Source organism: Chroicocephalus ridibundus, chromosome 17, assembly GCF_963924245.1.
Source record: "Chroicocephalus ridibundus chromosome 17, bChrRid1.1, whole genome shotgun sequence".
Lineage (NCBI taxonomy): Eukaryota > Metazoa > Chordata > Aves > Charadriiformes > Laridae > Chroicocephalus > Chroicocephalus ridibundus.
In genome coordinates, this window is record NC_086300.1 from 3,198,114 (window position 1) to 3,222,066 (window position 23,953).

Consider the following 23,953-nt stretch of genomic DNA (forward strand, 5'->3'; position numbering starts at 1 on the left):
AATGTTGCGCTGGCCACGCCCCTCGCCCCGCCCCGCCAGCCAATGGGGCGCCGCCAGAGGCGGCGCCCCATTGGCTGGCGGGGCGGGGCGAGGGGCGTGGCCAGCGGGGAAGGGGCGTGTCTAGAGAACGGGGGCGTGGCCTCCTCCTTCGGCCCCCCCCCCCCCGCCCTCCGCCGCCGCCGCCGCCGCCGCCGCCGCCCCGCCCGGCCCAGCCCCGGGTAAAGTTTCCCCGCGAGCACATGACTCGCAATGGCCGCGGCCGCCGCTCGTTAAACCCCCCCTCCTCCGTTATCGCCTTCCCCCCCCCACCCCTCCCGAAAAACACCCACCCCCTTTAGGCCGGGTGGCCCCCGCGCCGCCATGCAGCCGCCACCGGGGGCTTGCCGGTTTTAAGGGTCTCGGGGTGAAGTCTCCGTGAGCAGGTAAGGAAGCGGGGGGGGGGGAGGGATGGCGCGGGGGGGGTGGTGGTGGTTGTGGAGGTCGCGGTACCGCCTCTCCGGTGCTGGGGGTGAGGGGGGGGGGATCCGGTGCGGCGGGACCCAGCGCGTCGTGCCGATGTTGGGGTGTGGGGGGGAGTCGCCACCGGCAAAGGAGCGGGTGAGGGTGGTGGGTGCCTCCGCGGTGGGGCCGGGTGTCCCCGCCCTGGGAGGTTCTGCTCTGGTAGGGGCGGCTTTGGGGGTCCTAAGGCGGTGGGGGCCCCCCCCCCGCCACCCCCTCGGGAGACGGCGCTGGGGATCCCTTCTCCGGTAACGGGGGAATCCTGGGGATCCCCCTCGCTCCGTCTCGGTGGTGGGGTCCTCGCGGGGAGTCGAGGGCCCCCGCCCGGCTGAGGCTGCCGTGAGCTCCGGAGGGGCAGCGTTGCCCCGTCGCCCCCGTTTCGGATGGTGGCTTTGCTTCCACCCCCCCCCCCGCCCCGTTTCTCCGGCGTTTGGCGGTGCCGGGCGCCCCCGGTTACCGGTGCTGGGGTCCCCCCTCCCGGCACCGGCTGTCTGGGCGCTCCCGAGTGGCAGCGCTGTCCCCCCCACCCACCCCGGTGAGGGCTCAGGGGACCCCCGGCGCGGGGGGGGCTGCGGTCCCCTCCCGACCCGACGGGGGCCGGGGCACCGCCACGGACCGCCGTGCTGGGGCTGCCCCCCCTGGGAGAACCGGGCTCCCCCGGGCCGCCGGTGCGCTAAGCCACGTTCCCCCCCCTTCCCTTTCCCGGCGGGGGCGGGCGGGGGGGCCGGGGCCGCTTCCCCTTTTCGGGGTGCGGGGAGTGTGGGGGGGGTGGTGGGACCGGGGCGCAGACGGTGGGGCCCGGCGGGTGAGCGGGGCCGGGGGCGCGGAGTGGGGGGGGGGCCGGCGGGGGCCGGGGCCGGGGTCCGGGGGGCGGGAGCGGCGTCTGCGCCGTTTCCTGGCCGGCGGGCGGAGGAAGCCATCGCTCTCGGCGGCTGACAGGGCGCTGGCGCGGCGGCGGGGCCGGGGGGGCCCGGAGTGGGGGGGGGGGGGGGGGGGGCCGGGCGGGGGGCGCCGGCCGCCGCCGCCTCCCCCGTCGCAGCAGATGCCCGGGGGCGGCGGAGCCCCCGGGGGCTCCTGGCAGCAGCGGCCGGGACGGAGTGGGGGGGGGGGGGGGGCTGCCCCACCGGGTGCTCCCCCGGCTGCGGCCCCAGGGCAGGGGGAGCCCCCCGGGGCAGCGCAGCAGCGCTCCAGGCCGCGGGGGGGGACGGGGCAGAGCCCCCCCTGCCCGCCGGAGCCGGGGTGTCCCCCAGATCCGTGCCTCTGACCTTTGACCTCGTTGGGTGGCGAGGGCTATCCCCAGCCCGGTGCGTGCTGGGGGGGGGACGACACACAGGTGCTTCCCCGTGGTGGCCACGCTGGTCGCCGCCGCGGGGGTGGCCGTTCCGCTCGGGGGGGTGCTGGGCAGGCGCCGGCCGGTGGCTCTGGGTGCGGCACCCCGACCGCTGGCCTCCGTGCCGGGATTAGCGGGTGACGGCTCGGTGGCTTAGCGGCCCCGCGGCCGCCGCTCCCGGGCCATATGTCACCCGTGGGCCCCACGCCCTGCCCTTGGGGGTGACCTTGCTGCGGTGTGGGGACACGCGTGGCCCTGTGGGTGCTCGCACCGGGGTTCCCTGGGACACCGGTGGGTGCCCGTCCCCTTCATCCGCTGCTCCGCTCGTAGCCCCCCAGGTGACACGGTCAATGCCAGCGGGCACGGGGACGGCGGGGAGGAGGGCAGGACCCCGTGCCCCATCCCACACCGCTGGGTGCCCGCGGGTGCCGTGTCCCAGCCGGGATGCCCGGCTTTGCCCGGCTGTCCTTGCACACCCGCCGTGTCCCCGGCGTTCGGTCCCGGTGCCGGGAGCGACGCGGCGGCCGCCGAGCCTGGGGAGGGCCCGTGCCGCCGCCTGCCCTGCGGCGCTGGGATTCACCAGCTCCGCGGCTCCGGCTCTATTTATAACCAGGAGGCTCTGGCGTGTCGACGTGCCACACTCAGCTGCGCCGGCCGCGGGCAGAACGTGCCGTGGGCCACCCACCCCTATGCCAGCGCTGTCACTCAGGGGGGTGGCTGCACTTTAAGGTCCCCTGACGCTTTTTGGGGTGCTGCTGCAGCGCAGCCCTCGGCTGGCGGAGCTGAGGGTCCCCTGCAGCGTATGCCCAGGGGCCCCCCAGCACCCATAGGCACCCTTGTGCTGCAGGGCCCCCCGTGGCAGTGCCAGGGGGGGAAGGGCTGCGGTGCCGGCAGGCGCAGGGGGGGGGGGTGGGGGTGGGGGGGGGCCGCGATCATATCTGCGGTGACACATGTGCTGATTACAGAAAATGGGTTAATCTCCCTGTGGCTGGAGGCGGCTTAGCGGGGGGGTGGCTCGTGGCAGGGCCCGGCGAGGGGCCGCGTGCGCCCGTCCCCGGCCTCCGCTGTCCCCGGCTGAGCCCCGGCTGCCAGGCCGTGCCAGGGGACATGGCAGTGGCACGCAGCCACCCCGCTCGCCGTGCCTCGGTGTCCCCCAGGTACGCCGGGTCCCAGCCTGGCCTGGCCTGATCCCGGCCCTGGGGACTGGTGCTGGGGGCACGGTGACACCGAATCCCGGTGTCTGGGGGTGTGGGGCGGCCGCCTGCCCGCTGGGTCCACCCAGGCCCTCCCCGGTGCTGTGTCCCGAGCGGCCCCGTGCCGCAGCCAGCTGCACTTGTCTGCCGGCTGTCGCCGAGCCAGAAAGGGCTGTCTGGGGCCGCGCTGTTCCCGGCACGCCGTTCCCAGGGCGCCGGCTGCGCGCCGCATCCAGGGCTAAAAACAACCGGGGCTGCTGCGAGCGGCTGCCGTGGCGCAATCCCGCTGCTTCCCAGGAGCCCGCGGGGAACCGGGATGGGGCACCCCGGCACCGTGACCCCCCCCCCCCCGCCTCCAGCTGCTGGCAGGACCTGCGGTTCCCTGGGCTCATCCCAAGGGATGCACCCCACCCGCCAAGGGGTGGGGGCCAGGCTGGGGCTGGGGGTGCCCCCTCTGTGGGCAGGCAGTGCCGGGGTGGGGGTCCCCAGGTGGCCGTCCTGTGTTGGAGGGGCTGGTGGCTAGCGCTGGCCCAGGCAACCCTGAGCCTTTGGGGCTGAGCGGGGCTGGCCTGCTCCTTCCAGTATCCGGCAAACCAGGACTCATGGGGCGGCCAGGCCGGGGCAGTGCCGGTGCCGGTGCCGGCGTGGCACAGCCGTGCCCATCCCGGGGGCCGTGGCGGGGGCCGTGGCACCTGTTCCCGCAGAAGAATGGCGTGTCTGGCGGCGGGTGCGGGACGTGTAACCGGAGCGGCGCGTTCCCAGCGTAACCGGAGCCGGCCCGGCTGCGACAGGTGGAATTTCAGTTTGTGGCTCCCACCCGGCAGTGGGACATGGGGGTGCCAGGGCAAGGACCCACGCTGTGGGGCCGGCGGCTGCTCCCTGGGGTGATGAGGCCAGCATGGACACGGTCCCCACCGGCAAGGAGGCTGTCCCCGCAGGCAAGGACGCTGTTCCCACTGGCCAGTGCGGTGTCCGTGCTGGCCCCATGTCCGTGCTGGGGGAAGCTGCGGTGGCCGGGTGTGGATTGCTGCTGGCCCACAAGGTGCCAGGGCGTGGTGGCACCAGCCCTGCCCAGGGACCTGCGGAGGGGCCGAGCGAGCCCCTGCGTGTGCCGCTGGCCCTTGGGAGCGACATGCAAGTCCTGGGCTCCGCGCCGGCCCCCGGCACCCCCAGATCCCCTTGACGGGGGGCTGCGGGCAGCCCCGTCTCCGGCACGCTGCCTGTGCCGAGTGTGTGCCGCTGGCTCCGGCCCTGCCGCCGGGCTGGGGCATGATTCACGCCTGCCCGGGGACGTGAGAAACGTGACGGTGACTCACGGCCGAGATGCTGCGGGGATACAGGGAGGGGGTCTCGCTTGGTGGCCCTGCCAGGGGGGCACCTCGCCCCTCCCTGCACGGCGCTGGCTGGCCCGGGTTGGGGGGGCAGGGGGTGGCCCGGCTCCCGACCTCGCGTGTGAGGCTGCCCTGGGTCGGGCGCTGACAGCAGCGAGGAAACCGCAGGCTGCGACCGCACAGCGGCACCGCGGGCGCTTCCTGCCCTGCCCGGGAGGCTGCCAGCGGAGCGGGGCCACCCTCCTCCCCCCCCGCGCTGGGTGACACGGCACCCCCTCCCTATGCCAGTGTGCCACGGGGCGGCCTGGCACCGGGCTTGTCCCTGTGACCTGTCCCGGTGAGGATGGGGGACGCGGACGGCAGGCAGCCCGGCCAGATTTGGGGAGCAGAGTGGGCTGGCAGCGAGCTGGGGCGGTGGCATCTGGGACGGTGGCATCTGGGGTTGGCGGCAGGGGACCGGGGCGGCAGGGTCTGGGGTGACAGGGGAGCAAGGTGACAGGCTCAGGGGTGGCAGGGGCCCGTGGCAATCAGGCCAGGACTGAACTGAAACCTGTCAGCCCGGGAATCGAGAGCGGCGAGGGGAAGCTGTGGCCGGGAGCGCGGTGCCCGCAGGCATGACAGGAAGGGCTCGGTCGCTGCCCGCCGCCCCGCCAGGCACCCCAGAGCAGCCCTGGCCCCGCTTGCCCCCACCGTGTTGGGGGGGGGAACGACATGATGACAGGGCGGTGCCCCCGCTCACCGGCGTGTCACATCCGGGCCCTGGCACTGCCATCGCCGTGTGCCCCGGCAGGAAGCGTGGCTGGGTTTGGTGGTGTGACGTGGGCAGCGGGGCTGGGGGTTGGGGTGCCCATGGGGTGGGACGGGGGGTGCCGCCTGGCCCCCTTGGCGGGCAGGGCTGGGGGTGGCTGCTGGGGAGGTGGGTGTCACGGTGCTGCCGTCCCGGTGCAATCCCCGTCGCTCCGTGGTTAGCGTTGGCCACGCCAGGCACCGTGGGGCAGGATGCGGCCCTGCCATGCGGGCAGTGGTGACAGCTGGGGGCTGCTTTTTTGGAAGGGGTCTCTTGGTGGGGGGGGGGTGGGAGGGTGGCACTGCCCAGCCGATCTGGGTGTGTGGGGTGGGCTTCGTGCCCCGGTTTGGGGTCACGGGTGGCTTGGGCAGCCGCGGTGCCCCCAGCCCTGGGAACGGCTCCGGTCTGCACGTCCGTGCGTCCGTCCGCCCGCTCCCGGGGGCCGCCCCTGGCCTGAGCGGGAGGTTCCTCGTGGCTGGGATTTGGCCCGGGCCCCGCGGCCGTGTTTTCCGCGGGGCTGGAACGAAGCGCAGGATTCCAGGAAGCTCCGGGCCTCGTCCAGCTCCTGCCGGGGACTGGAGGAAAAGGCGTCGGGGAGGGCGAGCGTGGGCCCCCACCGAGGGGCTGCACGGCCCCCGACCCACGCTGCCGGAATGGGGCGCTCTGGGAGCGGAGCTGGGCTAGGACCACCAGGACCCACGGTTGGGATCCTCAAGACCCCCCACTTGGGATGCCCAGGACCCCCCCGTCGGGGAGCAGCCGCGTGCCGGGGTCTGTGCCGCCACGGGGGCCGGTGGGGGCTCCTCTGGGCTGCAGCTCCTTCTCCCCACGGGAGTGGGGCCAGCCGGGCTCCCCAGACCCTCCTGGCCACTGTTGGTCCCCTGGGGCATTGGGAAGGGGCCAGGGGGCTATCGGCCGCCCACCGGGATCGGGGTGCACGGGGGCCAGGCCGGCGGTGTTGGCCTCACTCAGTACCCGGCTGGCGGCGTGGGGGGGGGGGGGGGGGTAGGGTTGCGGGGGGGGTGGGGGGGGGGTTTGCAGGAGCGGGTTGAGTAATTGGGCCCCGGCGCGGCTGGCGCGGTGCCCGGCGAGCACTTGGCACCGGCAAACATAAACAGTTCTTCCCGCGCCTCCCTGCCCCCCCTGGCCAGCGTGGTTCGGGGGCCACAGCCTGGGGGGGGGGGGGGGGGGCTATGGAGCAGCCCCCTGAAGTGGGGAGCCAGGGTCCTGTGGGGACCCCTCCCCGGGGTTCAGCTGTGGCCCCCCCCGGCTCCCGGGCGGATGCTGACCCGGTGTCCGGCACCGTGCCCTGGTGATGCCCGTGGGAATCCGGCACGCGCTGTGGTGCCCGGTGGGGTACCCTGTGCCACAGTGTGTGTGTGTGGGGGGACATGACCCCCACCCCAGCCACCCCTGGGTGCCCACCCTGGGGGGCAGCTGGCCCATGGGGTCACCCCACGGATGCTCCGGTGGGTTCCTATGGCGGGGAGAGGGGGGGCAACGCCGGGGCTGTGGATACTGGTGCGAACTGGGAGGATGGGGGTCCTGCCACCGGTGGGTGCACCCAGCTGGGTGCTATGGGGGGGTGGTGGTGGGGGGGGGACACACGATGAGCAGGGCCGTGCCCATCCCGGCCCCTCCCCAGCGCCTCGCCGGGCGGCCCAGCCTTGTTCCTCTGGATCCTTTTCCGCCTCCGCGGGGCCGGGAGCCAGAATTCTCGGCAAATAAACAGCCCCCGCCGGGCCCCGCGCCAACGCTTAAATAAACAGCCAGCCCCGGGATTGTGAAAGCCCCGTGCCCCCCTTCCCACCGCTGTATTCCCCCCCACCCACCCCCCCCCCGCCTTCCCTTGGCCATGGGGTCCGTGCCCTGCCGGGCTGTGCCGTGTGCCGGGCCGTGCCGGCAGCTCCCACGCCAGCTAGGCTGGCGTGGGAGCTGCCGGCACGGCCCGGCACACGGCACAGCCCGGCATGAGGTGGGGGCTACGCTTCGATGGGTAGAGCCCAGCCCTGCGACGGGTGACCAGGTTGAGCCCCCGGGGGGGGGGGGGGGGTTTGGTTGAGCCCCCTCCTGCTGCGGCTGTCGGTTGGCTGAGCCCCCTCACGCTCGGTGCATGAGTGGGGCCAGCAGAGCCCGGCGGAGGCAAGCGGCCGTGACGGCAGAGCCAGGCTGGAGCGGAGCCGGTGTCCTCAGGGGACCCCGGTGTGCCCATGTGTGTGTCGTCCCCCCCCCAGGGCTGGGGCAAGGGGTGCAGCCCCCCCACCCCCTTCGTGCATCCCCGCTCCCAGGCCAGGCTTTGGGGAGCTTTGGGGCTGTGGCGTGGCCCCTGCCTCCATGGGGTGCCCCGTGGGGCCACATTGTCCCCATGCTGTGTGTGTCCCCCATGTCCGTGTGTCCCGTCCCCCCCCCACCAACTCCGTCCTCTGCTCCCTCGCCCGCTAAGCCGGGATTAGCGACCTGCGCCTGCCGGGCCTCGCCGGTCCCGGTGTCGTTAATCTGGGGGATTGTCGTTAATCTCGCGGGGGGCGCTGGGCCCGGCCGCCTGCGCCCTCCCGGGGCCGGGAAGGGATGCGGCCCCTTTTGGGAGGCGGGGGGGGGGGGGGGGGAAGGGGGTGCCTGGGGAAACTGAGGCACGGCTGGTGGGTGTCACATGGGGGGTCCCAATCTCTTTACTAACACCACCCCCCCCCCCTTTTTTTCTGGTCTCCCCACAGCGTCGCAGGAGCCAGCGCCGCCAGCGAGGACAGCCGCCGGGCAGCGGGTCGCCCGCGGGCCCCATGCTCTGCTTGGCCCCCGCACCCCGTGCCTGAGAGGGCCCCCCCCCCCCCCCCCCCCCCAATTCCCAGCGACGGAGACCCCCGCCATGGCCAGCAATAGCAGCTCCTGCCCCACGCCTGGAGGGGGGCACCTCAATGGCTACCCCGTGCACCCTTACGCCTTCTTCTTCCCCCACATGCTGGGGGGGCTCTCGCCCCCCAGCACGCTGGCCGGCATCCAGCACCAGCTGCCTGTCAGCGGATACAGCACCCCTTCGCCCGCCAGTGAGTACCGCGGCCCCGTGGGGGGGGTAGTGGGACCCTCATTGTTGGGGGGGTGTGTGTGTGTGGACCCCTCTGTGGCGGGCTCCGTCCCCAGCGTGGGACGTGGGTGCAAACCCCGGGCTCCGGCACCGGTCCGTAACCTGCCCTGGGGTGGTGGCACCGGTGAGGGGGGGATCTCCCACTGCATCGCCCGTCTGTGGGGAGCTGTGTCTGGGGGGGCACCAGCTCCTTGCCCGGCGGGAGGCGAGCGCCGGACGCCTCTCCTGGTGCGTCCCCGTTAGTGCTGCCGCTGGGGAAACTGAGGCACGGAGCGGGCAGTGGCGCCCGGCGGGGTGTGCGCGAGTTAATTGCTGCTGTGTGGCCGCCTTCGTTAATGGCCGTGTTTATACCCTGGCTGTTAACGGCCCAGCTGGCCCTGGTTTAGGGGCCGTTGGCTGTCACCGTCCCCGGCACCCACCGCGGCCGGGCTGGGAGACGGGGGGCTCGGCGGTGGCGGGGAGGCCGGTGCGGCGCTGCGTCCCCTCGGCGGCTCTTTGTTCGCCGGCGGTGCGGGGGCCGCCCGTGGGGGAGGCGATGAAGGCAATCATCGCGTCTGCTCCTGATTCAATTTCCCCCTGACAGGGTCGTCCATCACGGCCCCGGTAATCACCGCCCCGCCGCGCCGGCAGCTGGAGCCGCCGGAGGTGGTGGGCTCCCGGCCGGGGGGTCCTCCCCGCACCGTCACCCCGGAGGCTCGGGGCGTGCCTCAGTTTCCCCAGACCGTCTCCGGGTGCCACGGGGGCAACTGCCGGACCCCTTCCCATCCCCGGCGCCGCTGCGGACGGGCACCCTTGCCCGTTCCCGTGCTGTGCCGGCATGGGTGCCCCGCGGCGCCCGCCGTCGGGGAGGCCCCCGTGGGTCGGGGTGTGGCGGGGCCCCCCCCCAGCCCGTCCCTGGCCCCGGGGGACGGTGCAGGCCCGGGCAGGGCCGGCCTGGGGCGCTGTCCCCCGCCGGAGCCGCCCCGGCGGCGGTGGGACCCAGTGGGACCAGTTCAGCGACTGGGTGGCGGCGGGTGGGGCCCCTCCCCCGCGCTGGCTCTGGGGCCATTCCCGCACGGCGTTGTGGGAACGGGCTGGGGGGGGGGGGGGCGCCTGTGTCATCCCGTCCCCCCACCCCGACCTTCCCCGACACCAGGGCCGGGGAGCACAGCACAGCACCCCAGGGCACCCTGGGGCTGATGGCGGATGGGTGAACTGTGCCTCAGTTTCCCCTTGACCTTCGCCATGGGGGATTCAGGGGGTGGGGGCACCATGTGTCCCCCCCCCCGTAGCACCCGTACAGCCTGGCGGGTGCCCTGTTTGTGTAGGTCCTACAGTATTTGGTGTGTGCCCGGGTGGGACGTCCCCGCTGCTGGCAGTGGGGCTGGCAGGGAAACGCCGGGGTCCGTGTCCCGGATGGGGGGGACCCGGGGCCGGGGGGCTGCAGAGGGGCCTGGTGCAGCCACCCCCTCCTCACGCGTGTCCGGCCCCCCCCGCCACCGCCCACCCTCGCCAGATGTGCTGCAGATGTGCAGCCCTGGGGCCGATGCGGCTGGGCCCTCCTGAGGGGGTGCAGATGCCCCCCCCCCCCACCTCGGGGTTCAGCCGGACGCCCCTGTGGGGGCCGTGGGTGTCGGGGTGGGGGTCCGCTGGCGTCGGGGCTGCAGGGGAGCTGCTGGTGCCGAATCCGGCCCCCCGGGGTGCTGCAGGCTTTGCTCCCGGCGTGGAGAAATGGGATCGGCCGTACCCTGTGCGCGGTGCTGGGGGCTGCCCCGCGCACCCCCTCCCCGGGCGCGGGTGCTGGGGGGGCCCGCTGCACCCCGAGCCCAAGGCGGGTGTCCCTGGGTGCCCTGGGAGCCACCGTCGCAGCTGGGGCCAGCCCCGCATGCCCTTTCCTGCCGTGAGCCGAGAGCGCCAGGAGGTGGTGGGGAGCCCAGGCACGGCCCCCCCCGGCTTCCCCTGCGGGGTGGGCACAGGACCCCCTTCCCCACGCTGCGCCCCGACGTGGGGCACCCTGAGACGGGTGGGGGACGGTGGCGGGGGACACCCGGGGCTGGTGTGGGGCTCAGAGCTGCGTGTGGGCACGTGTGCGCTCGCACGGTGGGGGTGTGCATGCTGCGGGGGGGTGTGTGTGTGTGTGCGCCCCGTGCGAGGGGGCGTGCGCATCCGTGTGTGTGTGGGGCTGGCTGCGTGTGCGTGTCCGTGGTGCTCTGTGCCCGGGTGTGTGTGTGCACACCCGTGTGTGTGCATGTGTGTGTGCACGCCTGTGTGCAGGGGGTATGTGTGTGCGCACGTGTGTGTGTGTGCGCACGTGTGTGCACGCCTGTGTGCAGAGTGTGTGTGTGTGCACGTGTGTGCACGCCTGTGTGCAGAGTGTGTGTGTGTGCGCACACCTGTATGCGGGGTGTGTGTGTGTGTGCACACGTGTGTGCAGGGTGTGTGCGCGCGCACGCCCGTGTGGAGCGGGTGTGTGTGTGCGTGCATGGAGCGAGTGTACGTAGGGCTGAGCGCCTGTTGGGGGGGTTGTGTGCGTGCTCCGTGCCGTGCCTCCTGTACATGTCCCCACCGTGCGGAGCCACGCGTGTCCCCGTGCCAGGTGTGCACACGCGTGTCGGTGCGTGTGGGGGTGCCGGGACTCTGCCTGTGCCCCCGTCCCCCTCCCCAGGGCCTGCCGCCATGGGGCCTGGCTGTCCCCAGGGGTCCCCTTGCCCAGCGCGGGGTCATGGGGAGCCACAAGGGGTTCCCACCCGCCACCCCACGAGGGGCTCCCTGGGCTGTCCCCCCCCCCTTCCCTGCCCTCCGGATCCTCCCTCCGCCCCGCTTCCCAGGCCGGGCTGGGGGAAATGGGACCCCGGCGTGGCCCCCTCCCCTGCAGCCGGGCCCCCCGGTCCCGCCGCCGCTGCCGGGATGGGGGGCCCCCGCGGCCGGGCCCGGCCTGTCACCCTACCCGCTGGCTCCGGTTTCCTCCGCGCCGCAGCCGCTCCCCCGCAGCGCCCCGTAATTAATTAATTTTTAAAAATTAATGAGCAAAACGTGCTCCCTGCAGGCTGGGGGCCGCGGGCGGGGATTGGGGCGGTGGGGGTGGTGGGTGGCGGGGCTGGGGGGGGGGGGCCCCGCTCGGGGCTGGGGCCGGGGAGACCCCGCGGGGTGCGGTGCTGGGGACCCCCCCTCTCCCGCCCCATCCCCGGCCGGGGAAGATTGATGATGCCGGGCTGGGCGCTGGGCCCCCGGCCTGGGAAAGCCCATTACGGCGGAGGTTTTCTATCACTGTCAGGGGGGCCGGGGGGAGCCGCCGGGAATTCGCCGCGCTCAAAAGCGGCTGAAGGGGATAAATGGGGTCTTTTGAAGTGGGCGGGTGGGAGCGGGGAGGTTGGGGGGGGAGCTGCGGGGCCCCGAGGTGCCGGTGTGGGGATGGGGGGAAGGGGCCGGTGGTACCCCGTAGCCTGCGCTGGGCTGGGCTGGGGGGGGGGGTTGTGTGGGGGTCGCGGGGGTCCCCGCCCACGTCCCCGCTGGGGCTGGGACCCCCGCGCTCCGGGCACAGCGGGGTCCCCCCTGGTGTCCCCCATGGGTTTTGGGGCCGGGTCTCCCATCACGCTCCTGGGGGCATCTTGTGCTCCCCGCAGCATCACGGGGGTGCTGGGAGAGGGGGGAAGCGGGGCCGGGGGGTGCTGCTGGGGGGGTGGGTGGGTGGGGGGGTCCATTCTGATGTGTCGGTGGCGCATGGCGGGGCGTCCCCGTCCCGGCTGCGTGCGGGGCGCTCCCCTCGCCCAGTTCCTCTTGGCTTCTGCATTAAGGCTTTGGGTTGGTTTTGTTTTTCTTTTTTTTCGGGGTTTGGTTTGGGGTTTTTTTTTTTTGTTTTTGTTTTTGTTTTTTTTGTTTTGTTTTTTTTTTAATCTCTGTTTCTTCCTGCTGCCGCCGGCGCGGGACGGGAAGCGGTGCCCGGCGGGACGGGCGAGCGTGGCACGGCCCTGCCACGGCCCAGCCGCGCGCTGCCACCGGCCCACGTCCCCTTCGTCCCCTCCGTTGTCGTCGCAGCCACATTCTTTCCAGCGCTGGTAAATGAGTCAAAGCAGACATTTGTCATGTTCGCTGCAGGAAGTTGGAGGAGCGCTGGGCTTTTGTTCAGAAACCTGCTGGCTAAGCAAAGCCTTTGACTTTCTATTATTATTTAAACAGGCGCTGCTGATCTGCTCGGCGCAGACACACACGCACACGCATGCACACACACACACACATGCACATACCTCCCGGCCTTTTTCTTATTCTTTTTTTGTTTTTCTCCCCCCCCCTCTTTGTGGGGGGCGGGTTGGAAAGCAAAGCGGGGCGGCCCTGGCTGCTCACTTTGGGAGGCGGGGGGGGCGGCGTGTATGGGGATGGGGTGCGGGGGTTGCGTGGCGGCGGGGAGGGTGTCCTCAGCGTCGGGGTGCGTGGGGGTCTGTCATGTCTGCGTGCACACTGTCCTGCGGGTATTCACGCCGCCGTGCGTGCGTGCGTGCGTACCGCCGTGCGTGCGTGTGTACTGCCACCCGTGCGTGGGTGCGTGTGCTGCTGCGTGTGTGCGCACGGCTGTGTGTTCACGCAGCCGTGCACGCGTGCGTACTGCCACGCGCGTGTGCGTGTGTTCACACTGCCCCGTGTGCGCGTGTACTGCCCTGTGTGAGTTCAAACTGCTGTGTGTGTTTACTGCCACACGTGTGTGCGTACTGCCACGCGTGTTCACGCCGCTGCGCATGTGCATGCGTGCACCGCCGTGTGTGCATATTGCCACGCATGTGTGTGCACTGCCATGCGTGCACACACACAGCTGCTCACGTGTGCTCCCTGCGTGTGGCTGTGCAGGGCTGGCATGTGCCACAGCGCCCGCGTTGTCCCACCGGTGTCTGGCACACGCGTGTGCTCCTCCTGCCCGCAGCAGGACCCGGCCGGGGGTTCGGATGGGCGCCGCAGCATCCCGGGCTCTCCCTGTAAGGGCACCGCTGCGGTGGGCAGCGTGGGGCTGGGGCAGAGCGGACCCCCGTGGCGCAGCAGAGGCTGCGTGCTCCCCGTGCAGCCCGGTGGGGTGGCTGTGCCGGCGGTGCAGGGAGCGAGCGTGGGTGGGTGAGACCGTGTGGGGTGCAGGAGTCGAGGGTGGGGGGGTGAGACCGTGTGGCCAGCAGGCTACCAGCGTGTCCGGAAAGTGGCACCGCTGGAGCCCATCCTGTGGCCGCCGTCCTTGGTGCGTGTCGGTGCCGGTGAGGGTGCAGGCAACGGGGCTGTGCTGCGACGCTGGCCAGTGGCGGGCAGTGCCGTCGCCGCTTGGGCAGCCCAGGGTTTGGGGTGTCACCTCTCACGGGGACCCGTGCGCAGGGGAGGGGGGGGGTGTGTGTGCATGTGGCACTGCCCCACATGGGCTACATGCAAACACACGCGTGTGCGTGGGGGTGTGCGCGCGCACACACACACACACGTGTGTGCACGCACTCAGCTGTGCCCGGTGGGGACATGGTGCCACACGCATGTCCGTGTGTGCAGAAGGCGTGCACACACATGTATGTGCACACAGGCTGCCCCCCCATGCACCCCCCCCCCCTCCCCGGTGCAGGGGGAGCACACCTGGGCCCCTCTGCAGGGGGGGACGCACACAAGGACGTACCCCGTCGCGCAGCGGGAGCACGTGGACACGCGTGAACACGCGTGAACACACATACACACGCACCCGGCCCCCCCCCATGCCCCGGGCGGTGGCACCCGCACCCCCGGGGGGGGGGCGGCCGGGGGTCAGGGCGAGGTGAGCCCTTCCCCGCCGGGTTCACCCGCAGTTCACCCGCATCCCATTAGGCAAATGAGCCGCGGCCCCGGGCAGCCCCCGGCCCCGACGCGGCCCCCCCCGACGCCAGCGCCGGTCCCGCTGTGCCCCCCGACCCCACCCCGGTCCCGCCGGGCCCTCCCCCCCCAGCCCCGCTCCCACCGGACGCTGGCCCTGCGCGTCCGTGTCCCCCCGGTGCCGTCCGTCCCGGGGAGGGGAGGAAGAGGAGGCGGCGGGGGAGGCTGGGGGCGGCCCCGCGGCGCGGAGCGGGTTAAGGCTGTGGGGAGGCGGCTGGTGTCGGGAGGGACCGGGGCTGCCGGAGCCGCAGAGCCGGCGGGGCTGCGCCTTCCTCCCCTCCCCCCCCCCCCCCCATCTTCCTCCTCCCTCTCCTCCTCCTCTTCCTCCTCCTCCTCCTCCTCCTCCCGCCGCCGCCTGCCCGGGCGCGGAGCGGAGCGGCGGGGCCCCGCTCCCCGGCTGAGCCGCGGCGGGGCCATGGCAGCGCGGCGCGGGGCGCCCCGGGGGCCCGGCTGCCGCGGGGGGGGCCGCTGACCTCCCGGGGCCGCCCCCGCCGCCGGACCGGGGGAGACGACGACGACGACGACGACGACGCCGCCGCCGCCGCCGCCCCCCCCCACTCCCCTCGGCGGCCCCGGGCCATGTACGAGGGCGCGGCGGCGGTGGCGGGGCTGCCCCCCGGCCCCTTCCTCCGGATGGATTTCTACGGGCCGGGCAGGGGCTGCCTGCTGCCGGAGCGCGGCCCCCCCGCGCCCCGCGGGGTCCCCCGCCGCCCCCCGCCCTGGAGCAGCTCCGGCCGCTGTAGGTACCTGCGCCCCGGGGGCGGCCGGGCCCCTCACCGCCGCCTCGGGCCGGTGCTGGAGCCCGCCCCGGGGTGGGGTGGGGGGGACGGCCTCAAAACCCGGCTGAGCCGGGCGGGGGGGGGGGGGCTGCGGGGATGGTGGTGGGTGCTGCGTGCGGGGATGGGCGGCAGAGCGATGGGTGCTGGGTGCTGGTTCCGGGGGGGCGCGGCGGGGGGGGGGGGGGGAGGCGAGCTCTGCGCAGATGCCGCCGTCTCGGCCATAACAACCCTTGTCCTATTTCGGCGAGAGCTCGGATGGGGCCGGGACCGGGGCTGAGACCGGCCCGGGCTGCGGAGAGGGGGGGGGGAAACCGGGGCCCGGCGGGGGGACACCCCCCCCCCCCTCCGCCCCGCACCCCTCTCCCGTGAGCGGGGGCCGCGGCAGCGCCGGCCCCGCCGGGAATGTGGCTCCCTGCTGATAAGGGCTCCGAGAAAATCCAATTAACTCCCGAGCCGCTGCGCCTGCTGCTGCCGCACGGGCGGAGGGGGGGCGGCAGCGTGGCGCCCCCCCCCCCCCCCCCCCCCCCGCCCCCCGCGCCGGGAATCGGGGGGGTCCCCCTGCGCTGGGGGGTCCTGGGTGCCGCGGTGGGGCCCGGCCAGCCCCGCTCCCCCCGGCGGGATCCCGTCCTATGTCCCCGGGGGGGGGGGGGGGCGGGTCACAGCGTGGTGTCCCCCGTGGGTCCCCCGCCGTCCTTGGGGACGGGCAGGCCGTGTGACGGGGGGGGGGGGGGGGCGGGCAGCGCACCCCGAGCTGTGGGCCGCCCGGGGGCTGCCACCCTGCGGGGGATGCGGGGTCCCGCTGTGCTTTGTGCCCGCCGGGGGGGGGGTCCCACGCCGTCCCCAGAGGGCAGCTGGACGGACTGGCACGGCACCGGGGCCGTGGGTGGCCGTAACGGCCGGGGAAAGTCCTGCCCGGCTGCGCAGGACTTTCACCCCCATAAGGGCTGCAGGGCCGGGGGGGCCGCCTCGTCCCCGGGGGGGACGGTTCCCCCTGTGATGCCCGGTGTGGTGCCCGTGGCTGGGGGTATGTGGGGGTGTTCGGTCGCAGCCCCCCCAGTCTCGCTCTCCCCATTGTCTCGGGGCTGCTCGACCTTTCCGCTGGCGCGAGGGGCCTTTGTCTGCAGCTGGGGACTCCCGCTGCCTCTGCGGGGCGGGGGGGGGGGGCGTCCTGCCTTCAGAGCCCCCCAGGCAGGACCTGGCAGGGGCCATGTGTCCCAGGCTGCGGTGCCCTCCCCTTAGCGCAAGGCCCCCCCACCCCACTGGGGCCGTGCTGCCCTGAGCAGTGTGGCTGTGGGCCATCATTCCCCCCCCCTCTACCCCCCCCCCATCCCAGCTCTGGGTGGACGTGCGGCCGCGGTGCTGCTTTGGGCCCCTGCTCCGGGCCAGGGCACCTCCAAGCTCTGGTCATGGTGACCGTGACCCGGCGGACGCGTGGGCGGCGGGTGCTGGCGGGGATCCCTGGCAGGGTGCCCCTCTCTCTACGTCACGCCGAGGTGCCGTGTCTCCCCGGCCCCAGGTTTGCCAACCCGTGGCACGGCTCGGCAGGGCTGGTGTCGGAGGTGCCGTGCCTCAGTTTCCCCAGAGACGGCTGCGGCTGGGCTGTGCCCAGTGGGGCTGGCCCCGAGGTGCTGGCTGCTGGCCCGGCGCCGGCGCTGCCCTGCCTGGCGGGACGCCGTCTCGTTGGCGCGGGGGCAAGAACCACTCCTCGGGGGGGTGCCAGGAGCCTGCCTGCCGCTGCAGCGGGGCCTGGGGACGCTGCCATGCCACAGCTGGGGAAACTGAGGCACGAGGCGGTCTCTGACGGTGGCAGAGGGGCTTGCAGGAGCCCACCGAGGCAGTGGGCACCCCGTGCCCGCGTGGGTCTACGTCTTGCCAGGGGTTTTGTGGGGTGCTGTGGGGGTCTCGGGGGGTACGTGGGGTTGGGTCGTGCACGAGCACTGCCCCGCCGGACATGGGGTGGCCCCGCCGTCGCCTCGCGTTATCTGTGCACTGTCACCCCGGGCTGGCTGGTGGCACGCAGCCAGCGCGGCGCTGCGGCACGGCGTGGTGGCACAGGGGATGGGTGAGTCGGGGTGGCGGGGACGGGACACCCGGCGCTGGCGGGGAGCGGGACCCCTGGGTCCACTGGGCCAGGTGCCCGGTGGGGACCAGGTGGGGTGGCAGTGCCCAGCGGGCTCAGCACCGTCCCCGGTGCCACATGGGCAGGATGGGGCACCCCCACAGCCCAGCGCACCCCGTTTTTGGGGCTCCTGGCCCCAGGACCCCCCTTCTCCCCCTCCCTCGGCTTTCCTCCTCATTCCCCTGCTCCCAAGGGACCCATCCCCGGCTCCGGCCCCGGAGCGATGACCGGTTGTTGGCGGGGGGTGGTGGCAAACAGGACTCCCGGGTCCCCCCCCGGGCCCTGGCACACGGTGTGGCCCCCGCGGGCGCTTTCCCACGCCAGGGCGGGGGCGACGGGTGTTGGGGCGCCCCGGGGTCCCTTGGTGCGGGCGGGAAGTGGCCGGCGGGGCCGCGGGCGGGGGCGACGTGTTCGCCCGGGGATGCTGGCGGGGCCGCAGCATCTGGTCTGCAGCTGGGCTCCGCTTCCTCCCCGGGGGGGGGCAGGACGCCTGGGTCCCTCCTGCTCCAGCAGGAGATGGGGCTGGGGGAAGGGAGGGAGCCCGGACGCCTCGGTCCCCCGTGTCCCCAGCCGTCCCCTCCCGCGGGAGCAGGGGAGGTTTGCACCCACCCTGCCCGCTCAGCACCTTCGGGGGCTGCTCTGGGGCCTCCCGCTGCCCCGCAGGGGTGCGAGGGGCACCCAGGCCTGACGCCACCACGGTGGGCTCCCGAGGAGCTGGCGAGGCAGGCGGCTGTGCCCGCGTCCCTGTCCCCTCCCCGCTGGCACCGCCGTCCCTCGGCGGGTGGCTGCGGTGGCAGGGGAATCCCGCGGCGCTGGCGAAGCCGTGCCTGCCTGGGGACACGGGAGGGGGGGGGCGGGGGGGGGGGGGAGCCGGGCTCCCTCCTCCCTCCGCACCCAGCACATCAAAATCTTGTCAAATCTGCATTTTGCGAGTGCGGCTCTCCACGAGGAAGTTCTTAAATTATATAAAAGAGGCGATAAATTATAGACGACGTTCGCTCAGTCACTTTAATGGCTCCGCTCCCTGGAGTGGCAGCAGTGATTTATTCAGTGCTGCCCGGGAAGCGCTGCCCGGCTCCCTCGCCTCCGCGCCCCGCGCGCTCGTCACCCACCCTCCACGCTCACAGCCCGCCCCGCGCGCTTGCCTCCGCGCCCCGCACGCTTGCTTCTACCCCGCACGCTCGCCTTCGTGCCCTGCACGCTTGCGTTCTGCCCTGCACGCTCAGCTCCACGCCTGGCACGCTCACAGCCCACCCTGCGCACGCACGTCGCACCCCACACGCTCGCTCCTACCCTGCACGCTCGCCTCCATGCCTTGCACACTCGCCTCCGTGCCCTACACGCTTACGTTCTGCCCTGCATGCTCGCCTCCATGTCTTGCACACTCGCCTCCATGCCCTACACGCTTACGTTCTGCCCTGCACACTTGCTTCCATGCCCTACATGCTTGCTTCTGCCCTGCACGCTCGTCTCCATGTCTTGCACGCTCACCTCCATGCCCTACATGCTTGTGTTCTGCCCTGCACACTCGCCTCCATGTCTTGCACAATCACCTCCATGCCCTACACGCTCGTCTCCATGCTTTGCACACTTGCCTCCATGCCCTACGTGCTTGCTTCTGCCCTGCACGCTCGTCTCTGTCTTGCACGCTCACCTCCATGCCCTACATGCTGTGTTCTGCCCTGCACACTCGCCTCCATGCCCTGCACGCTCGTCTCCATGTCTTGCACGCTCACCTCTGTGCCCTACATGCTTGCTTCTGCCCTGCACACTCGCCTCCATGTCTTGCACACTCGCCTCCGTGCCCTACACACTTACATTCTGCCCTGCACACTCGCTTCCATGCCTTGCACACTCGTCTCCGTGCCCTACATGCTTGTGTTCTGCCCTGCACGCTCGCTTCCATGCCCTGCACGCTCGTCTCCATGCCTTGCACGCCCACCTCCGTGCCCTGCACGCTCGTCTCCATGCCTTGCACACTCGCCTCCGTGCCCTGCACGCTCGTCTCCATGCCTTGCACGCCCACCTCCGTGCCCTACGCGCTTGCGTTCTGCCCTGCACACTCGCCTCCGTGCCCTGCGCCCGTCCCCATCGTGCTGGGGGACACCCCCGATGTCGTGGGTGGCTTTGTCCCCGTCGTCCCCCCTCCTTGGCCTTCGGCACAGCCAGGCTGGGGACCCCCACCCCTCATCCCTCACCCCCCCCACCCCCCTCCAAAGCCCCGCCGCCCCCAGGGGGACCCCTCCTCTGCTCAGCCCCGGGGGGGGGGGGGGGGCGCCCCTGGCCGGGGCCTCTCCCTGCAGCACCCCGGCCCCGGGGGGGGGTGGCGGGTGGCGGCGGGGCCCTTTTCGGGGTGCAGGGGCCGGCGGAGCGGGGAGGGGGGGGGGGGGCGGGCTCCCCCGCCGGGCCGGGCCTTTAATATCCTGTTTGACTGGTTCGTTTGGCTCCGCTGCAGAAAAACATTCGCAAACATCCCGGAGGAGCCGGGGAGCGTTAACCCCTGCCTGGCTGCACCCCGCGCCGGGGGTGGCACCCCGCCTGCACCGCGGCCCCCCCGCCACCGCCGCCGGGGCTGCAACGGGGCAGGGGACGGGGCTTGTCCTGGGGGGACAGGGTTGGTCCTGGGGGACGGGAGGGAGTGTTCCCATCCCATGGGATTTTGGGGTGCAGGAGGCGGGGGGGGGGGGCAGGTATGTCCCACGAGGTTTTGGGGGGGCAGGGGGCGCTGGCTGCACCCCCCTCCCCCGTGCTGGCAGCACGTGGAGGGGGGGCCGCCTGTTGCGGGGACGAAGGCAGCGCCGCGCTGGGGGACGTCCCTCGCCGGGGTGCCACAGGGTGCCGGCTGGGTGCTGCTGTGCCCATCCCCTCCCGGGGGGGCCGTGCCTTCAGCGCTGGGGCGGTGGGCACAGCGGGCGGCCCCCAGCCCATGCACACGCGTGTGCCCACACGTGTGAGTGAGCGTGGCACCGTCGCGTCCCCCCCCCCAGCACCGCGCTGGCCCCGCAGCTGCCCATCGTGCCGCCCGCACGGAGGGCGCCTGGGATCCCGGCTTTTTTCTTTTTTCTTTTCTTTTTTTTTTTTTTCTTTTCTTCTTTTTTCTTTCTTTCTTTGTTTTTTTTTTTTTTTTTGTCTGCCTGAATTCCACGTCGTCTCCGTGGCCTGGAAATGTCAAGTTGCATCTTCCCAGCTCCCATCCTCTCCCCGCCAGCCCCGCGCGACCTGGCCCCGTGGCCGGGAAGGCCTGGGGTGGCCAGGGCTCGGGGAGGGGGGGGGGGCAACAGGGACACGCTGGTGGGTCCGCCGGACTCCGGGGTCGGCCCTGGCACTGTCGAGGTGGGGTGTTTAGGGTGGGGGGGGGGGGTCGCCATGGGGCCAGCCCTGCTTGCCCTGAGCGTGTCCGCCTTCCCTGCAGCCGTGGAGACGCAGAGCACCAGCTCGGAGGAGATCGTGCCCAGCCCCCCCTCGCCCCCGCCCCTGCCCCGCATCTACAAGCCCTGCTTCGTCTGCCAGGACAAGTCCTCGGGGTACCACTACGGGGTCAGCGCCTGCGAGGGCTGCAAGGTGAGAGCTGCCAGCGTCCCGCGCCGCGGCCGCCGTCCCCGCGGCTCCCCGGGCTCCCCGGGCCGGGCGCTGACGGGGGCGTGCGGGGTCCCCAGGGCTTCTTCCGCCGCAGCATCCAGAAGAACATGGTGTACACGTGCCACCGGGACAAGAACTGCATCATCAACAAGGTGACGCGCAACCGGTGCCAGTACTGCCGCCTCCAGAAGTGCTTCGAAGTCGGCATGTCCAAGGAGTGTGAGTGCGGACAGGGATGGGGACGGGGATGGGGACAGGGATGGGGACGGGGATGGGGACGGGGATGGGGATGGGGATGGGGATAGGAACGGGGATGGGGACGGGGATGGGGACACCCTGCCTGGGTGCAGCCGGGGAGGTGTCTGGGTGCGGTGGGCCATCCTGGCAGCCCCCACCATGTGCCCAACGAGGCCCTTGGGGGGGTTGGGGGGGGGGGGGGGGGGGCCCTTGGGTTTGTGTCACAGCCTGGCCGTTGCCCAGGCAACGCGTGATTGATGATGTCAGAGATAAATGACGCTGACGAGAGGCCTCCTGGCGTCTGCGTGCCAGTTGTCATGGTGCCCGGCTGTACCCCACCCCCCCCACCCCGCGCGGCGCGGCATCGCCGGGGGTGGGTGACGGGGGGTGACGGTTGCTGGGGCGCAGCTGCCTCCCCGAGTCCTGCCCCATCTGCCTGTCCCTGGGGCCCGTGACCCCCCGGGAGGGGGCTGGCGGATGCTGGGGAGGGGGGGGGGAGCAGGCACCACCCGGGGGGCGGGGGGGGGGTCAGCATTCCAGGGGCTGCAGCTCGCCCTGCACCTAAGGGGGGGAGTCCCACAGAGGCTGACCCCCCTGGGTGCGGGGCTGGGGATGCGCCCGGCTGCTCCCACCCCCCCCTCCAGTGCCACCGCACCCCCCCCCCCCCCATAATGAGCGCGGTGGCTCAGCTGCCATTTTCTCTCCCGGCTGTTTTTCTCGTCCGTGTCGGCTTTGCGGAGCGGAGCTGAGCTCTGTCCCCATGCCCAGGGGTGTGCGTCCCCCCCGTCCTGTGTCGTCGTCCCCCCACCCCCCACCCCCCGCCGACTGTGGTGTCACCCCTAATTGCCTCCTAATGACTTGGGGGCTTATTTAAAGGCAAGCTGTGCGGGGCTGGCGGTTCCGTGGCCATTTGTCACCGTGGCTGATCCCATCGCCGGCAGCGGGGTCCTCATCGCGCCCTGGGGGGTGCAGCACGGCGGGGCTGAGACACCCCCCCCCCCCCGCCACACACACACCTCTCCGGGCCAGGGGCTGGGTGGTGGCAGCGGGGCCGGGTGCCGCTGAGCCTGCCCGTCCCCGCAGCCGTCCGCAATGACCGGAACAAGAAGAAGAAGGACGTGCCCAAGGCGGAGTGCTCGGAGAGCTACATCATCACGCCCGAGGTGGAGGAGCTCATCGAGAAGGTGCGCAAAGCCCACCAGGAGACCTTCCCCGCCCTCTGCCAGCTCGGCAAATACACTACGGTGAGTGTCGGGGCGGGGGGGGGGTGTCCCGGGGTGGAGGTGGGGGGCTGGGGAGCACGGGCCGCCCCCCCCTCACCCCCTCCCGCCCCCTCCGCCTGCCGCCGCAGAACAACAGCTCGGAGCAGCGGGTCTCCCTGGACATCGACCTGTGGGATAAGTTCAGCGAGTTGTCCACCAAGTGCATCATCAAGACGGTGGAGTTTGCCAAGCAGCTCCCCGGCTTCACCACGCTCACCATCGCCGACCAGATCACCCTCCTCAAAGCCGCCTGCCTCGACATCCTGGTGAGAGCGGGGACGGGGACGGGGATGGGGAGGGGGACGCCAGGCTGAGCCCCTCATCCTTTCCCCCCCACCCCCCCCCCCGCCGACCCCAGATCCTGCGGATCTGCACGCGCTACACGCCGGAGCAGGACACCATGACCTTCTCGGACGGGCTGACGCTGAACCGGACCCAGATGCACAACGCCGGCTTCGGGCCCCTCACAGACCTGGTCTTCGCCTTCGCCAACCAGCTGCTGCCGCTGGAGATGGACGACGCCGAGACGGGGCTGCTCAGCGCCATCTGCCTCATCTGCGGAGGTGGGTGCTTTGTTGGGGGGGGGATTGTGCAGGGGTGGGCACCCTGCCCAGCACCCCGGCGGACCCACGGCTGTCCTCCCCAAATCGCTGGCCAAGAAGACCCCAAATGGTCCCCCCTGCCACGGCACAGCCACCCCGGTGACCCCCCCCCCCTCGAGACCTGGTACAGGGAGCTGGGTCTTACCCGCACCCACAGGAGGGGGCGACAGGGTGTGTGCTGCACCCCATAACCGCTATTCCGTGCCCCCCCCCCCCACTCCCCAGACCGCCAGGACCTGGAGCAGCCCGACAAAGTGGACAAGCTGCAGGAGCCGCTGCTGGAGGCGCTGAAGATCTACGTGAGGAAGAGGAGGCCCAACAAGCCCCACATGTTCCCCAAGATGCTCATGAAGATCACGGATCTCCGCAGCATCAGCGCCAAGGGTGAGCACTGGGGGGGGAGGGGGGGGCAGCCGCCTTCCTGCGATGCCGTGTCCCGGGGCTGGGGGGGGGGGGCGGGGGGGAGGAATCCTGGGGGAGCATCCCCAGGGCTCGGCATCGGTCCAGGGCACAGCATCCTCCGGAGGGGATACCCACAGCACTGCATCCCCCGGGGATGCCGGGGACGCGGCCACGTCCCTTGTCCTCGGCACCCAGGGGGGAGCAGACCCGGGGGTACTGGTTTTGGGGGGGGGGGGGGCTGGCAGAGCCCTGCCCTGCTGATCCCCCCCCCCCTCCCACCCTTCCCGCAGGCGCCGAGCGGGTGATCACGCTGAAGATGGAGATCCCGGGATCGATGCCGCCCCTCATCCAGGAGATGCTGGAGAACTCGGAGGGCATGGACACGCTGGGGGGGCAGCCGGGGGGCAGCTGCAGCCCCAGCCTTTCGCCCAGCTCCAATCGCAGCAGCCCGGCCACGCACTCGCCGTGACCCGCGCCCGGCGCGCACCAGGACAGAGCCCGGCATGCTGGGGGGGGGCACCAGGACAGAGCCCGGCACGCCGGGGGGGGGAATGGCACACCCCGCACCTCGGCCCTGGCTGCAGCCCCCCTCCTGGGGCGGACTCCTCGGCAGCCAACCCCCCCCCCGCCTCGCCGCCGCAGCCCCGGGACCCCTCCGTGGGGAGCCCCGCAGCCCCCGGCCCCCCCCCCCCGGGCCCTGGGCAAAGCGCGTTGGTTGAGTCACATTTCAGGGGCGCGGGGGCCCTCGGCCGCGTCCCCCGGGGACGCCCCCGGCCCCACCAGCACCAGCACACACGGGATCGCGACCACCGAGCCACCCCCCCCCCTCCCCGCTCCCCGAGTCCCGGCCATCCGGCGGCGGGGGGGGGAACCCGGCCAGACCCCGCACGCCGAGGAAGCAGAGTCATTTAAAA

The 23,953-nt window shown here is 72.7% G+C and overlaps 1 protein-coding gene across 3 annotated transcripts; it reads left to right on the forward strand.

Moving 5' to 3' along the window:
• The first annotated feature begins 280 nt into the window (after nucleotides 1–280).
• On the forward strand, nucleotides 281–23,646 carry RARA (retinoic acid receptor alpha). Of its 3 annotated transcripts, XM_063354538.1 has the most exons (9): nucleotides 281–422; nucleotides 7,854–8,180; nucleotides 20,370–20,518; nucleotides 20,614–20,755; nucleotides 21,857–22,017; nucleotides 22,125–22,301; nucleotides 22,394–22,598; nucleotides 22,863–23,021; nucleotides 23,330–23,646. In XM_063354538.1, exons 2-9 carry the CDS (start codon nucleotides 8,003–8,005, stop codon nucleotides 23,506–23,508), a joined length of 1,350 nt encoding a protein of 449 aa, XP_063210608.1. In that variant the 5' UTR covers nucleotides 281–422; nucleotides 7,854–8,002; the 3' UTR covers nucleotides 23,509–23,646. The 3 variants fall into 3 exon arrangements, with proteins under 3 accessions (XP_063210608.1, XP_063210609.1, XP_063210610.1); XM_063354539.1 differs by lacking the exons at nucleotides 281–422; nucleotides 7,854–8,180 and adding an exon at nucleotides 14,442–14,798; XM_063354540.1 differs by lacking the exons at nucleotides 281–422; nucleotides 7,854–8,180 and adding an exon at nucleotides 14,534–14,802.
• The last annotated feature ends 307 nt before the right edge of the window (nucleotides 23,647–23,953 follow it).